Consider the following 13,504-nt stretch of genomic DNA (forward strand, 5'->3'; position numbering starts at 1 on the left):
TCACACAAAAATTTATTTTAGCTGAGGAAAGAAAAGCAACAAAAACAGGAAATCTTGTCTGGGATTATGATTCCTTCTCTAGACGATGTTTGTTCAAGAACCATCCAACTATGTCAAGATTAACTTTTCATTTACCAACTTGTATCAACAGCTGTTGTAGATTTCACTTTTAGCTCTGTTGCTATATTTTGGATGGAGGCTCAAATATTGCGAAGCTTTTGATGTTAGCCCCGTTCCAATTCTCAGAAGACTGCAAGCACTGAAGATGTTAGATGCTTTTAGCATTAAAAACTTGGCAGACTTACAGGCGTGGAGCTCCGTCTGTTTTGGCGCTGAGTGATATCTGGTGTGCTGGACGTGACCCTCCAGCGGTCAGAGCAGCGGTGGTGGGGCTGGTGGGCACACAGGGTGAGGGGGCTAGCTGAGGCTGAACGAGGGCAGAGAGGAGAGTCTGCAGAGGAGAGTCAAATATTTATAGCTTGACAACATTCAGTGTGCTTTGATGTGTCTACACTTTGGCTGTCACAGTACCCAATACCAGATTTTCAAAATAAGATTATGTTTTCTGGTTTTTGTTTTCCCTTTTTTGGGGGCAACTTAAAGCTGCAGTCTGCAACTCTTTTTCAAGCATAATGCCTGGAACTGTCCGGGGATTCTGAAAGTAGTACATTAAATACCCCAATACAAAAAAAAAAAAGAGTTCTCTAGGTCCCCTATATGTCCCGCTAGGTCCCTCCAAAGCCAGCAGGTTTGTTTACAAAATTGCAGACTGGACCGGTAAAAGGTAACCAATCAGGTTACGAGCTGGGCTCTGCTGCCTGTCAATCACCGATTGTGCACGCGCGATACAAGGTAGGCTCGTCCCCACGCTTATTTATCTAGACTATTGAACTTCATTACGGGCTAGTCTACTTACTGTGTCTTCCATGATCGCAAATGACAGGTGAGTTGATGAATGAGGAGTCGTGTACGCGCATCTGGCGTGCACGTAGACGTGCACGAGTTCTCATGTGTTTTGATGGGGCGGGACAGGAAGTTGAATAACTTTTTATTTTTCGGTTAAAAAAATAAGCATTTCTTGCATTTTGCGACTACGGAGGTCACCGTTTTCAACTTCAAGCGTTCTGATAGATCATGTAAACTCTTAAAATGCCAAAAAGTAGGACTTTACGTATGACAACAACAAATCTTGCAGACTGCCGCTTTAAATATACTATGAAATAGGATTTAAGCCACTGTATAAAAAAAAAAAAAAAAAAAAAAAAAAAAAAAAAGAACAATAACCGCAATTTACAATGCAAAATGTTTGAATTTTATCAGCCGAGAACAAATCTAGATATTTCTGTGTCTTATTAAAGAGATATCAATATTTCCTTTTTTAACATCACGATTATCATCAGTACCAGAATATGAAAACATCCCGAATCTATACAAAGAGTGACTTGTAACCGATCGTTGCTTTTTGGCTTCCAACTTACGACCATCTTTGCCATTGTTGAGGACACTGGCAGCACTGCGGCTCCGGGCGAGGAAAGACAGCGTGGGAGTCATCAACCTGTCCACTATACTGCTCTCCCATGGGCTCAGTGCAAGAGTGCGGGCTGTAGGTAAGAGAAAAGGATCAGTATCTTTTAAAAAAAAAAAATAATAATAATTTATGAGCTTCAGTTGTGTTTAAATTAACCAGAAATTTGCCTTAACCATTGCATCTGATGATTTGTAGTATTCCAAGGAATTATACTCTTCATCTCTCTCCTTACCGAACACAACAAAGCACTGAATAAGAAGTAAAAGATTTGCCACAAGAGACTTGATTCGGCTCACATGTAGGACTATATAATAACGTAGAGGCGAAAGGACCTTATAAAACATACAAAATCACATCAGTGTCATCCAAAGATTTTATAAGAAGAAAAATGAGCAGTTGATGGGTCTGCTACAACCATGACCTTTATGAGTATACCACCCAAGACAGACCATTAACCCTCTACACCCCATAGCGGCCGTTGCCGGCCGTTCTTTATTCTCCCATAGCGGCCGCCGCCGGCCGGCATGAAAATACACGTCTTACTACGGGAAAATGATGTTGCTGAACTGTAACTACACACTTCACTAGTTCACAACAGCTTAATGAACAGATTGTTGTATTAAAATATATATGTTTGTATACAATTATTTCGAGATATTGTCATGTTTTTGAGGGATGTCTCTTGGCCGCAGTTGAGACTGATATGAGAGCGGAGGTTCTGCGTTTGGGCGCAGCTTCACTAGCCGGCTAATTGTGCTATCTACTGTAGTTATGTTTCATATTAGTTCGCAGTGTGCCAAGTATTACTTTGTAGCTACCAGCTTCGTTCATTATCACTCGATTACCTCAGCCACTCAATTCAAGAAAATCAAGATCAAGAAAATGACAGCTCCGAAAAGACCGCGGATGTTTACCTGGCAATTTGCACCGGCTCGCAATTGTCCGACTCGGATTTCAGTGACACTAACGTAAGTTGTAAATGTGATTTAGATAGATATACAACCTAAATTTGAGATGTAGTGGCCAACCTTGTCACCTACAGCCGTTTTGATTAGCCATACTACCTCCAGCTTATTTATCGTTAGTTATTTGGGAGCTTGCCGGTCAGTGTCCTTCAACAGAGCATACTACAGACTACACCCAAACTAAGAGATAATAAAGCACAGATGATGATGATCATTACCTTATCTGTTGGTTACCATTGAAGATCCCGAAATAGTAGTAATAGTAGTAGTAATTTCCAAATCCAAGTCCTTCCTTATTTAGCGATGTAATCCAGTGACAGCGCTAGCAAGAGCAACTCGAAACGCTGAACTCCGGAGAGGAAATGTCAAACGAAACTGTAGATTTTTTTTAAAAGTCTAACTCCTTGTTTGCTACTGGTAATCTAACTACCTGCCTGGTATAAGTAGCCTACACATATTTCCCGGTTTATGTAAGGCGCCTATCAACAAATATTTCAAGTGATGTCGTGCCTGATTATAATGCGAGAATTTCAAACCGGACCTGTCACCATCATTCGTCCACCAAGTGATAGCCCCAGCATTTAGGTTGCCAGAGTTAGACTACGATCAACTCAATCTTATAAATGTAATTGTGCAAACGTATTTGAAATACTTAATACATTTTGTGGAAAATTGTTTGTGGTAGTCTTGTCATGGTACTGTAGTGAAGTTCTGAAGTGGGCCCAAACTTTTTTTCTCTGAGGAAGGTTACCAAAAAGCTGCCCCTATTTCTCTGCATTATAGCCTATCGTCTATAATAATAATAACAATAATAATTTAGTTTTATATAGCGCTTTTCAAGATACCCAAGGTCGCTTTACATTACATGTAGGCATGTGTGTAAATGTGTGTGTGTGTGTGTGTGTGTGTGTGTGTGTGTGTGTGTGTGTGTGTGTGTGTGTATGGCAGGGGGTGAGGGGGTAAATTACACTGAATTTCAATAAAAACAAATTTCATTACATTCACTTTACTCTCATTTTATTATTACTGAGGTCGTTCAGAATCACCTGAGATGTTGATATGTTATGCAAAATAATACTTAAATATGCCTACAGTACTATAACTATCAATTTCAAGTTAAAAAGAGGAGTGAATATTTGTTCAGTCTCAAAATATCCTTTTTGATCCAGTTCAATGGTCGTCTATGGAATACATGAATGAATAATTCCTAATGGATCACATATCATTTGAAAGAGCCATTTCCAATCTTTAAATAGAAAGAAACTTACAATGAACACTTGTCATTAGTTTTCAAGTTATTCTTGGTTATTTGAAATGTTTCTCAAACTGCCCATTTCTTTCGGAATTCTCAGGAATCTGGGGCATTGTTGTAAAATTCTGTTGGGGTCTAGAGGGTTAAATGAAATGTTTGTCTGGATGGGTATTTATAACCACAGCCTTAAGCACAGAGTCAGAGTAGAAAGGTAGATTTGATACACATCCATTTGGTGGAAAGACATTGTTTGCTGTAGGATGAGATAAGATGCTGAGATTCAGTGCTCACATTGTGCAATCTTTTAGGAGAGAGAGAGAGATTGTGCAATAGTTATCCAATCATTATTCCCAGAAACTCCGCAGAACAGTCTGCTCTGGAGTTTTCAGAATACATTTCCTCTCTTAAAAAACTGCTGACTCACACACACCAATTTGGCTTTTTTTCTCCTATTTTTTCTCCATGGTGTACTCTGCAGGAGTAAACCATGACCTGATTAACTGCAGATCTTTAAAAAGATGAGTAAAGGATGATTATTCAAAGAATTGGATCATTTTGTAATCACCGAATAATTAATTATATAATAAGCGATCAAATGATTACACATTCAAGACAACAAACACATTTCTTAAACAGAAAGAAAACAAAAGGACCAGTTTGACAATGCAGACACCACGAATGAAATAGCGGTTACCACACAATGAACCAGTCAAAGGAAAATAAAAGACACCAGAAGGACTCCCGTGATAAAAATGCATGCATAGCATGTCAAATTAAACCTTCACTCAAAGTTTGAAGAATATAAAAATGAAAATGGATCTGCTGTCAGCCACCAAGCACAGGAGAGGCACTGAAACCAGACAGGGGAAGATGTAACTGAAAAAAAAAGACAGTGATGGACGGGTTCGAAGGTGTTGGCAGCGGCCAAATGATGAACACATTTAAACAGGAGGGGGGCATTCCAGATGTTGTCTTACTTCTGCTGGGGGAGTTCCAGAGTGTGGCGGAGGACTTGGAGAGTCGCTTGTTTATAACAGAGTCCACGTGTTTGGGCAGGTTGACCGCTGAAATAGAGCATCTGCCTAAGAAGCCAAGAGAGCGCCACACAGATGTTCACACAGGTCACATGGCTGAGAGGAAGAGGGGGGAAACATCTGTGGCGTCATGAGCTGTGCTGAGATGATGCCTTCGCTGTTTTATACACACCCTTTGAGGCAATTACACTACAATGTGTGCAATATGAAAAAGCCCAATCGAAGCCGATTCCTGTGTGTGGACCATCCACTGACTCCACATTTCAGAATCTGTTCAACTCAGCTAGCCCATGGTTGTAAAGTGAGACAAAAAAAAGACATCTCTTTTTTACTACTAATAGAGATTCACTTCACCTTAATTCTAAAAATGCTAATGTTTTTGGTACTTAGTTTTGCAGATTATTTCAGATTTAATTGCACAGGTTTTGACATCTGCAAAATAATCTAGACAAAGTGCTCCACATGACAGAAAAGCATCTATATTTCCAACATTTCTCTTATGAGCTCAATAAAGTGGAGGTATGTTGCTTTTGGTTGGTGCCTAAAAAGGTTGAAAATTAATTAAAAACATCTATTCCCAGAAAGTTTACCTTCCTTATGCTGAATAATCACAGCACCCTGTTAAGAGTACCCCTTGGCATATTTCTTTTGCAAGTAGCTCATGTGAGAAATACCCCCCAATATCTTGTTTAAGGTCTTATGGGTCTTACTATAGTACAATAACACCAGTTCAAAGTGTCAAATCAACAAGAAAGAACCTTTACAAACCACCACAAAAATAGGTGTAGAAAACTATGAATTACACTTTTTTTTTTTTTTTTTTTTTTAAACAGAACATTACGCTCATTTATAGGGTCCCAATTCATTTTTTGAATCTAGTAGAACAGATTATCATGCTCCTGTCCTAACTTTTCCTTTTGTCCTGATTTCTGAAGGCCGCCCTCTCCCAAAAGGCCTAGTCTGTTCCGATTGATCACCTATGCGCTACAAAAATGTCAGACTTATCTTTTTATTGTGCCACTAAGCAGACATAATGCAAATGTCTTTCATGATGTCGATGTCAGCCTGCACAATAAAGTTTCTTTGGTTAGTCGTTAGTCATTCCAGGAACACGGTCTTCTGTTGAAGCAAATAACCTGCTTTGGTGTTGAATGGCTATAAAACACATGGAAAGGGAAATTACCTCTGTAAAACAACACTTACAACCAAATCAGTGGTGAGAAGTGGCTCATGGGTAATATATTCGAAGTTCACCGATGACATCAAAACTAACACAAATGTGAATCCTTGAGACCCTTCAGATGCAACGGTTGCATCTATCCCATATCCCTTAAACAGACTCCAATCAACTGAGTATTCTCTCCTGAATTGGCACCATTGAAAGAACATTGTAGTTATAGAGTTACCACATTAAAGCTTTCATTTAAGTGCACAAATTCAGAATTCTTCTTTCAATCATTTATTTATTTTTCTAAATAAATCAAGCCCAAGATGGGCACTTTGGAGCACTCCCAACATAAAATCTTTATCTCTTAGCCATTCCTCTTCTGCCTTTTTACACTTGTTTATTTTCATCATCTGACAGGCTGCTGAGGGAGGCCGTAAGGAATTATTGATTTGAGTGTCAATAATTCCTCTGGCATGTGGCAGAAGTGATTACAAGGTGGAAGATGGAGCAACGAACACCTCATATTTAGAATTTAATATAAAACTAATTAAATTTTGTTGCTAGTAAATGGAACCCGTTTTACTGAAGCTGCTGCAGTGAAAGCAGCAGAATGCATTTTCACTTTGTGTAATCAATACTGTGTACTCATGATCTGAGGCTAATAGCCCTGAAGTAATGTTCAAGAGGCAAACAGCCTCTACAGACAGCGGGTCTCATAGGAAATTATGTTGAGGAGTGTGACTGAAGCAGTAAAATCACAATAGATTTCACATGTAACAAGACAAACTGTCAGGAAGTCTCCATGCCTATGAATCCACTACATAATGCAAAACCCTACAAGCCAACTGAATATTTATTTGTTTGAAGAGGTGATAATGCACTAATTTCACACTGCAGTGCTCCAACTCTTTAAGACATTTTTCCAGCAAAAGTATCAAACATTTGCTGCTTTCAGCTTTACAATTGTTGGAATCTCTGCTTTTTTACAGTTCTACATGACTGGAAATTATGTTTTGTTCTTGAAATCACCTTTGTATAACTATATATGGATGTTTTAAACTATTTGACATGCTATTTAAAAAAAGAATGACTACAAGAACAAGGAAAACTAAATGGTTTTTGGATTTCAGGTGTATTATTCATCGTTTCATTTAAAAGATATTTATGGACGCAGGTATAGTTGATGTAGTAGGATATATGACTTGTGATAAAATCATTTTTACATCAAACTCAGGGCCACAGTACTGGAACACTGGAGTCAGTAAAGATCAATAAAAATCCTCTTAAAGCAGAACCTATATATAGTTGCCAGTTTAAACGATCATGTGTTGTACTTGTTGGATCGACAAGCTTATAAGAGACAGCTGAGCAGTAACTTTGCCCTTTCCAGGTATGACTTGATAAAGATGTTTAAACATAAACATGTGATCCATGTACTCACCTTCTTTCTGGCTGGAGCTCTGGTTTAGTGCGCCGGCCCATGACCATCTCTGCTGGCGGATTTCTGCCCATGTCTTCTTAGCTGATCTATGGATGGCTGCCTCATACCGCTCCTAGGAGAGATGCATGAATAGATAATGTCTTTTAGACTCTCTAATGTAGTCAATACACAGGGCTAAAAGAGAAGGTCCTCCAGTTGAATAGCCTGGATTCAAACAATATGCCTGGCTCATGTGATCCTGAGTAAACTGTAAGTCCCTCCATCTGCAGCCGATTCATTTCATGTACCATTCCAATAAAAATGGCCTTGACTTTTCCCCTCAGGTGAACTATGTCTGGGAGTCAACATTTGCCCCAAGACTGAAAAGAGGCTGAAAACGAAGCCCATGTTCTCATCCAAACATACTTTGTTCTTCTCCATTTTCTGTTTCTGTCTCTCCTCCAAGGCCGCTCGCCGTTTTTCAGCCTTGATCCGCTGCTCCTCGAGCTTCCTGCGGCGTTCCTCCAGCTGCTGCTCCCTCAGCTGTCGGGCCCTCTCCTCCTTTTCCAGCCACTGGTTCTTTTTGGCAGCTAAGATCAAAAACAAGGCATGGTTAGGAGTGCAAGATTTTTACTAATCAGTTCCAGAAAACGGAGTCTCTCGTCCCTCTCCTGTCGGATTCCTGTTGTATATTTACACTATAATGTAAATAATGATAATGATTTGGTCTTTATTCAAATTATTATGTCATAACTTTCAAATCGCTCTCTGACTCAAACAAGCTTATTAGATTGGAGGGTTTTAAACGATATTCTATTTAAAGTCTGAAGGAAATATCCCAAATGTCAAGCTACTCTTGTTGTTTACTTCACATCTGAAGGTGTCTCTGGAAGAAAAGAAGAAAAGAAAAAAAAAAACATCCTCTGCTTCACTCCCCTTTTGAGTTTTGAAAAAAATAAATGGACTTTTTCACATCATGCAGCATAATGTCAAGTAAGACATTCAAAGCACTTCTGAGGTGACATTAATGTCACACTAATCGCATCATGACTCAATAAACCACTCTTTGATATGGAAATACTCTTTGTCCCTGAGCTATTCAAAAAGGGCACTAAGAAGCCTTTAGCAGCTGCCTTTAACTGAACACATCTCACCATATTTCTTTTTAAACTGCAACGTAAAAACGCCACGAAGAATGAGCTGCTACAAGAAGGCAAAGCTTAGTTTGCGAGAGCACTCGATGCAACAAAAGCTACTGGTTTTAGGTTTCAGATTACTGTGATTAGCAACTGGAAATGCTTGAGGATAGCAGGGTTAAAATGTATTGGGAGGCACACAGTCTGGCTTGCATCTGAGATTGGAACAAAAAGCTGAGTTATACCAAGCCCTTGCTTGCCAGCACCTTGCAGCAAAGAAAATGACTGCTGCAGTGCGCATCTCACTTCACCGTGGCTTCATGGCCTCATTTTGAGTAACACCTCAGCTCTAACTTCCAGTGATACAAAGCTGTAGGGGATGGTACTCTATGTAAACTGCAGACGAAACCCTTTCATTATTCAGTGGGTTGAGAACAGAGGGAGGTGGAAACAGTCTCAACTTCCCACGAATATTGCAATTTTCAAGGCGTGCCAAGTACAGTTTTCTACATTCATACAGAGCATTTCCTCCCTCCTATATATTATACAGTTGGACTGTGCTGGTGGCAAGAGGACTTTGTGGTTACTCCATACTGCTGGTAAGTCTGACTGCTTATAAGGGGCATGTATAATTGGTCATTTATGCATTTAATTCAGGCCTTTAAAATTCTAAATTAATGTTCAAATCTTAAAATTGTAAGCTTGTGTTTTACTTTAAAATACATCTCTAAACTGACTGCTGACAGTCGTATACAGACCTACTATAATAAGGTCTTTAAGAAGTCATTACCAAAGGGCGACTCTAACCCTGGTAGATGAAATGTTTATACCTTCCTGCAAAGACAGTTTCCTCTGTGATTTTGTGCTGCAATTAAAACTAAACTGATCTATTAAGAGATAAGAGTATGTAGAAATGTTTCACCTCTGCTCTCAGAAATACCACTGTTTGTGAGATTCAAGCAGATCTCTTTTTAAACTGATATTGTAAACACAGGCTTTGGCTGCACGCCTTCTTTTATCCAGTCTGACAGTATTAGATAAGACCCCTACCATCTGGCATGCCCCAGTGATCGCTCAATTAGACTGATCCACAGTATTAACTGTGTCAAACAGAATTTGAAGGCTCAGTTGGATTAGGCAACAACAGACAAGGTATTACTGCCAGTTCAATAACAACTAGTTAAAGAGAAATCCAAGTCGTCGTCGCAGGATATGTGCCAGGATTATGAATTCTATATAGAAATCTGGAAGTATTACAATCTCTTTAAGCACGAGTAAATGCACGGCTCAGCTACGTGGCTAAACATTAACGGAAATGAACACGTTTACCTTTATGGAGATTTTTTTTTTTTTTTTTGGGATGTTTGTGTTTCTCTGTGGCAAAATAAACATGTTTACATACAATTTCACAGCCAAACTATATCGGTCTAAAAACCTTCAATTATTCCAGCAGGATGGTAATCAACGGTTTTGCGGCATGTGGTTCAAACATGTCATCTCTGAATTCAAAACGTTGGGAGGTGACTGCAGCTGGAGCAGGAGGATGAACAAAGTTGAAACTCGGGGCAGCCTACACCCTCTTACGTGGAACTATCAAGCACTTTGTCCTGCAGCATGTCCCTTTGCTCATATTGTAAATGATGGTTAAATGATTGGTTTGTGGATACATGATTGATTGAAGGATACTGATGATGTTCGGAGAAAGAAAAGACTACAGTTAGGTGAATTTGTCATAGCAACAACAAAAAAAAAAAAAAAAAAAAAAAAAAAGACAAATGTGTTTAAAAAATAAAAGAGGAACACCATGGGGACTGAAATTAATTAAACCGCCCTAAGGCTGGGCAATATCACCAAAACTAAATACAGTGTTTTGTATGTTTACTATATTCACTTTGAATAAATCTTATTCCAATTTAAAATAAAATAATATATTTTTAGACGCAGGATGTATGTATTTTGTTATAAATGGTTAATTAATGCATCTATTTGCTTTATAGGAAGAAAAGTTGAAGTGTTATCTCTTAGTTCTTGGTGTATTACCCAGCTCTCGTTAATACTACTGAACTTAATTAAGGCAAGAAATCCAAATGAATCTGAACGATCAAAAGGGTCACCACCACCACCACCACATGAACATAGGTGAGTGGCTTACCTTGCAACTTGCTGAGCTCTTCTGCAAGAGGAGAGGGTGAAAGAAGACAGAGGCAACTGTCAATCATGCAAAGCAGTGCAAAACCAGCGTGGAGCCGGTGTTAACGTGACAGCTGTGTGTTTAACACAAAATAAAGACTTTGCAAAGCAAAAGGTAGAGCTGTGTCATTTCAGCAAACTGCATCAACATCAGTTGGGATGAGTTTTAGAAGACTTGTGTGTTTCCGTGACTTAGAGTTGTTGCATGGAGCGGACATTAAGCCATTGGAAATATTCATCACTAAAAACCTGTTCGTTTCTCATATTCGTAAAGGTGTCAGCGTGAGGAATGTCTCTGTTTAACTCCAACTGTTTGCACGTTTTTTTTAGAGCAAAAGTGAGCTAAAGCAAAGACGAGTCAACAACATTGTAAGCAAACGTTGACGGTGCTCGCTGCTTCAGCTCGCATGCAGAAAATGAATGCACAGCTGTAAAACGATTGCTTGACTTTTGCAGATCTCAGTTTGTTTTTGCAGAAGCCCAAACAGCCCTCTTAATGTTTCCAAGGGCTTGTGAAACATGTGCATGCCACTTGCAGCATTGAGCCAACCCAGAAGTAAAAAACCCTGATAACAACAACCTCTTCCACCCCAACACCAGGAGGAGCTCTCTTCATGTGTAAAGGGCTTTTCCTCCAACTTCACTCACCGAGATATTTGGCCTTCTCCTCTCTGCGTTCCTTTGCAAGCTTCTGCCTCTCCCCCGACTTCATGATGTCTGAGAAGAGAATGAAGATGGGGGAAAAAGAAGAGGGAGAGGATATGTGAATGTGTATAAACTTTGTATGTTGTCCAGTAGACCGAATAACAGTTTCAGACACACAACATTTATAAGAATAGGGTTTTCTTGCATATGATGAAAGTCTAACATATATTCTGGGTACCTGAGTCTGAGAGACTAACCAACTTCTGAATAATGAGATTTACAACAAATAAAAAGACAGACAGATATCAGCTGCTAATCTTAGCTGCCATCAATCTTTGACAACTACTTGCATTATTAAGACTCACAATTCAGCAAACCGTAATAAAATTAGATTACAATAGGTCTTCTAATCATTCAGTGTTGAAAGAAAGTTGTTGCATTTCCAGCCTCCTTCAACTGCGGCCTGGCGGCAAAAATGATGCGCCAGCCCTTTGACAAACAGAAATATGAGTAAATGTTTTTCTCTTTGAGACTACTCACTCATCACAAACGTGTTTAAGCTATAAAAGTCTTTACAAGGAAATGCATGGCACAAGACAATGTGAGGAAGCTGGAAGCGTTACAACAGTAATGCTCAACCTGAGGGTAATTTGGAACATATTCAATAGATTGAGGAAGCACACGTTGAATGACTGTTTTAAGAAAATTCTACAGGGACATCAATCTCCTCTCAATAAAAGCTGCAGCATAAGGCAGAAACATCAAATCTCCTGCGACACCTGGAAGTGGGCGTATATTTGACTTGTGTGTGTGATGCCTGAGGGGGAAACACTTCTATATACTGTCCATCTTCTGTGTCATCTCTAATGTATGTTCATACATAAAACCCCATAAGGCAGTCAGGAGATGCAGAGGGAGAAGAGAACGGCCATGCCATTTCAAGAAATTAGTCACAAGCACGCTGTGTAAGCCCTACCAAGAATATTTCATTAAAACTGTTTTTGAAAAGAGTCAGTGGGTTGAAATCATTGGCAACGGAAATCAATTTGATCATTTTAGTTCATTTCAAGTAAAAAAAAAAAACACCATATTGACAACATCTTTACCTTCTGGGCTACTGATTTGACAATATACGACATCTGAAGACGTCACTTGTAAGTTAGATGGGCATATCTCCTGATGACATGCTAACAAAGTTAATCAAATTAACCATTTGATTAACTAAGCTAAACAGAAAATGTTTTTAAAATAAGAAATTCATTCATTGCTGTAAAGATATCTGGTAATAAAATATCTTGTTGCTGTTTTATTGCAGACACACTGAATTTAATCTTTTTCTTTCAGAGAATACCCCCACCCCCAATATTAATAAATGCAGTTCATTAAAAAAAAAAAAAAAGAAAGAAACTTGAAATCAGTGCTACTTAAATCATTTAACATGTGACTTTCTGTTACTACCACAAATAACCTGCTTCTGCTGGAAAACAATGGCACAAGCAGTCTTGATCTTTCTTGAGCCGTTATGCTGCATCATCCCCCTCAATCTTCAGAACAGATGTCCAACATCAACCACATAGGAACTCATCCTTCAGCAACATCAAATAGGGGGAGGCATGAATCCTAAATACGAAAGCAATCTGCCATGCAGCCTCCTGCAACAGCAACCCCTGACCCACTTTGTTATTTATAGGATGATGGAAATATCATGTACTCGGTCTTAGTCAGTGTGATGTGCTGTATGCAACTCACCGTGTTAATCACAATATCACATACCAAGCTTCAGAGACAAAAACTGATGGGCTTAGAATTGACTTCTGCATTTAGCAACTGGGCTGCAGATTGTGCACACATGCTCTTCTCTAAATATCAGCAGGAGTAGTGGTGGAGGATATTCTGTATAACATGGATTAGGGAAATCCACTGGGCACCCCCCAAGGGAGATAAAGCTTTGTGTTTGTGTTAAGATTGTATTTTCTGTCACTACAATTACAAAGTAGATCAACATTCCTAAAGTTAACCTTCTAATTCCGTGTCGTCGTGGGATAATGTTCGAAATGCTATAAAATGTAAGCCAACCATAAGCAGCAGCTCCCAGCGGACCTGCAAACGTCATCATTTCATTTCACTAATTAAGGGGTCACAGAGTGCTTTAATCTTCATTGTGTG

The 13,504-nt window shown here is 39.1% G+C and overlaps 1 protein-coding gene across 5 annotated transcripts in view; it reads right to left on the minus strand.

The window, feature by feature from the left end:
* Positions 1–13,504, minus strand: part of map7d1a (MAP7 domain containing 1a) — a 40,534-nt gene that overhangs the window by 13,433 nt on the left and 13,597 nt on the right. For 2 of the 5 annotated variants that reach the window (XM_075466021.1, XM_075466018.1), the window contains exons 3-9: positions 11,342–11,410; positions 10,656–10,676; positions 7,794–7,957; positions 7,389–7,500; positions 4,723–4,827; positions 1,479–1,601; positions 306–451 (exon numbers count right to left, since the gene is read on the minus strand). In XM_075466021.1, the coding sequence (XP_075322136.1) occupies positions 306–451; positions 1,479–1,601; positions 4,723–4,827; positions 7,389–7,500; positions 7,794–7,957; positions 10,656–10,676; positions 11,342–11,410 (740 nt within the window). The remainder of the gene's footprint in view (positions 1–305; positions 452–1,478; positions 1,602–4,722; positions 4,828–7,388; positions 7,501–7,793; positions 7,958–10,655; positions 10,677–11,341; positions 11,411–13,504) is intronic. The other 3 variants (XM_075466019.1, XM_075466022.1, XM_075466023.1) reach the window with 3 other exon arrangements.

Source organism: Odontesthes bonariensis, chromosome 5, assembly GCF_027942865.1.
Source record: "Odontesthes bonariensis isolate fOdoBon6 chromosome 5, fOdoBon6.hap1, whole genome shotgun sequence".
Taxonomy (NCBI): domain Eukaryota; kingdom Metazoa; phylum Chordata; class Actinopteri; order Atheriniformes; family Atherinopsidae; genus Odontesthes; species Odontesthes bonariensis.